The sequence below is a fragment of the Colobus angolensis genome, unplaced genomic scaffold (assembly GCF_000951035.1).
Source record: "Colobus angolensis palliatus isolate OR3802 unplaced genomic scaffold, Cang.pa_1.0 Scaffold315, whole genome shotgun sequence".
Taxonomy (NCBI): domain Eukaryota; kingdom Metazoa; phylum Chordata; class Mammalia; order Primates; family Cercopithecidae; genus Colobus; species Colobus angolensis.
In genome coordinates this window covers 425898-429561 of record NW_012116433.1, presented here as the reverse complement: position 1 = coordinate 429561, position 3664 = coordinate 425898, and the positions used below count along the sequence as shown (strand labels likewise).

At 40.2% G+C, this 3664-nt stretch overlaps 1 protein-coding gene across 1 annotated transcript in view; it reads right to left on the bottom strand.

The window, feature by feature from the left end:
• Window positions 1–3664, bottom strand: part of AXDND1 (axonemal dynein light chain domain containing 1) — a 192144-nt gene that overhangs the window by 22540 nt on the left and 165940 nt on the right. Inside the window, exons 24-25 of the mRNA XM_011951123.1 lie at window positions 1101–1183; window positions 34–254 (exon numbers count right to left, since the gene is read on the bottom strand). Of these exons, the coding sequence (XP_011806513.1) occupies window positions 34–254; window positions 1101–1183 (304 nt within the window). The remainder of the gene's footprint in view (window positions 1–33; window positions 255–1100; window positions 1184–3664) is intronic.

The following is a 3664-nucleotide window of genomic DNA, read 5'->3' as shown; positions in this document are numbered from 1 at the left end:
CCTAAATAAAGCAAAATATGAAGCAATCCTTACCCTTCTTTGGAGATTTTGAGGAATCTTCTGCTGACCTAACTTCTTCTTCTTCTTCTTCTTTTACTTCTCTTTTGTCTTCATTTTCTTTCTCTCCTTTAGACTCCTTTCCTGATGTCATGACTAATTCCTCTAGATCTTTATTTTTTATAAGGGTATGATGAAGTTTCTCATATGCATCTTCAAACTTCTCCTCTGCCTGTCTGGCTCTCTTTTCAACCTCCCTGATTCGGAAGAGAAACACAAAATAGAAAGGGTTGAAAAAGTATTTTTGACTTAGAAACTCAATTTCTAAAAAGGCAGTGAGATTAGATGAACGTGTCTGAAGGGTAGAAATAAGGGAAGCAAAAACATCAATGATTGATTGAGAAATGGGGGCCCAGAAGCGACTCTGAATGCTAATGTCAGAGTAGAAATCATGCTGCTATTTAAGAATATATTTATCATTTCTTAATAAAATCTGATTTGGGGTATCTGGAATTCTCCATCAATGGCCAGGGAACTCCCTTTCAAGAGTTAATTTTGGCTTCTCTTAATTGATGTGGTCCAACAAACTAAATTCAACAGAGTCCCTTCTTTTCTAAAACCAAATTTTTGCAGTCAAGGAAACCAGCATGAGATGTGCTTCTTAGCTACTACAGCACATTATATGTCTACATGGCTATGCTCTTCTCCTGGCATCCCCAGCCATCTTAACTATATCACCCTTTCTACTCTTTGAGATATGTAACATTCTTTCCCAAGCACAATAGTTTCTCCTAGTTCCATCTATTTCCCTAAGTCATCTCTTAGAAACATATTGAATTGGATCACTCTAACACCCCCCTCCAACACACACACAAATACTTTGACTTCCTCTATCTTTCCACTGTAGATAAGGATGGATAAGATGTTCCCACCAGGGCACTACAGTTTACTGCCCCTAGCAGAACATGCGGAGATATGCATCCCCCTAGTGAGGATACAGAAAGCAGGAGAGCCAAAGGGAAGCCAAAAAGTATGAATTTCTCAGTCAAGCCTTCTGGCCAGCCCATTTTCATCCTCTTACCCTTGTGTTGACTCATACTTACAGTAACTTCTCCTGCATATGTTCAATTACAGCCATTGCTTCAAGATATTTTGGGGCCAATGTACCTTGCTTAGCTGATTCTCTCTGACAGAGGAAATATGAGATATGAATGAACTGACAGTCTCAACAACTAGTATTCTACTTTTTCAGGATGTTCTGGATCAAACCTTCCAGAATATTCTTCTTCTACTAACCATATCTATCTAATAGATGGTTAAGCACACCCTTAATACAAAAAAAAAAAAAAAAAATAGGGATTGTCTGTGGCCAGATAGCATAGAAGCTTCCAAATTATTCATGCTACAGGTGAATAAGAATTTGATTTGAATTGTAAAGAAGCAGCAGGGGAAACAATAAAAACAAAAAGAAACAGAGAAATAAAATAAGATTTAAAAAACAAGGAGAAGGGTCAACATGTTTCTTTGTAAGTCAAGTTAAAGATCAAGGAAACTAACTTGTATATCTGTCTTACTAATAATTTACTTCGCTAAGAATGTCACATTGCAAAATCCAATTAAGTCTTTAAATTCCTTAGGGAACTTCATAAATATCAGCTGAAGATGTAAATCTTACCAGGCAAAGAAAATACGGAAAAAAGATAACCTCTTTAATTTATTTTGACTCTGTATAAGAGGAAGGTGAGAGAGGAAATTTAGAGGACAAAAACTATAAGTATATTTTTAATCGAATATTAACATTTTCCGAGAACAGTGTACTTTTAAAGTCTCATTCATCCATGTCTCCCAAGCAGAGTCAAGTACAAGGTAAAGTCTACATTATAGATGGAAGGAGAGAGAGAAGAGGGCGGACAGCCTGCCACAGTCACAGCATGATCCAGTGGGCTAAAGCAAACCTGCATCTAAGCCTCTCATCCTCACTCACACATCCCATCATACCACTCTACCTTTTTCTAAAAGAGAAAAGAACTTGTGTTAGTCTCTTCACTATTTATTTATTTATTCTTTTTCTTTTTTAGAGATTGGATCTTGCTTTGTCACCCAGGTTACAGAGCAGTGGCATAATCATAGCTCACTGCATGCAGCCTTGACCTCCTAGGCTCAAGCAATCCTCCCACCTCAGCCTCCCAAGTGGCTGGGACTACAGGTGCATACCACCATACACAGCCAATTTTTCATTTTTTTGGTAGAGATTGGGTCTTGCTATGTTACCCAGGCTGGTCTTGAACTCCTGGCTTCAAGTGATCCTCCCGCTTCAGCCTCCCAAGTTCTGAGATTATAGGCACTGGCCACCACACTTGGCCAACTTCTTTAGTTTTGTGCTAGATATTAGACTCTTCTTTTCTCTGTCACATATTTTTCTCTTTCTGTTTTGTTGCTTCTTTTGGGTAACTTGTTTGGAAAGTACACACTATCATTTTTCACCCTGAACCAAATGTATGTGATGTGGCTGTGCCTGCATGGCACACGCTACTAACTTATTTGTTCTTCTAAAAGAAAGGGTTTCAGAGCAGAGGCTTCTAGAACTGGAATTCCACACATGGTTTACAGTCCTATGAAACAACTAAAACTATCGGTGGAATCCAAGATAAACCAGGATTGTCTACTACTACCTGTGTGCATTTGAGCCTTCTGACTCTCTCCTCATTCTGTCAATAGATATAAATTTAGTTACAATATGCTAGGAAAACATCCCTTTCTTTTGATACTGCCAAGTACAGATTAATGTTTTGTGGTCCATTTCAAGTCCTTCAATAGGAGAGTTTCCAACTGTGGTCTGAAATGACATTTTGGACATTCCCGTAGTCTGAAATGCTGGTTGTGGGGCTGCTAGCATCCTCTACGTGTGCCAGATGGCAATCCCCCATGCATCACCCATATACTGATGCAGGTGTCTCAAGGCTAATTACAGTTACTGCCACAGGCCTTCTTCTCAGGTTCGAAACCTTCCTCTGGCTTTTATGCTCTTTTACTCACTATATAACAGAGACAAACATGGACCACGCAGCTCTTGGAATCAATTGCATTGGACCCTCCTTGCTTGTGCCTATGTGCTGTAGCTTCCAGTTAGTCTCCGTCTGACATCAATTCTGCCTTTAGATTTTTTAGCTTGGCCTTCCTGGGGTTTGACTCTACTAGATGGGTTGCATCTCTATGGCTTGGGAGTGCATCAGGGAAGATCCCATTCCAGATTCAGCTCCTTGGATTCAATTCTGGACTCCTAGTTGAACTGGGTGCTCCCTATCAGCTTTGGACATATTTTCTGGAACCACCAATCTCAATTGCCCTTCCCTGATGTTGTTATAAAATGGGTAAATCAATCACTGCTCTTAATACCTGTGCCTGGGATACAAGGCATTGTGGGAGGAAAACACAGACATCTAAGGGCCTCCTTCATCCAAAATGACAGAGTTAAAGGCAGAAAGTCTAATCTTGTGTTGAAAATACTGCTGGGGCTAGGCGCAGTGGCTCACACCTGTGACAGCACTTTGGGAGGCTGAGGCAGGTGGATCACCTGAGGTCAGGTGTTTGAGATCAGCCTGACCAACATGGTGAAATCTCGTCTCTACTAAAAATACAAAATTAGCCAGGCATGGTGGCGCATGCC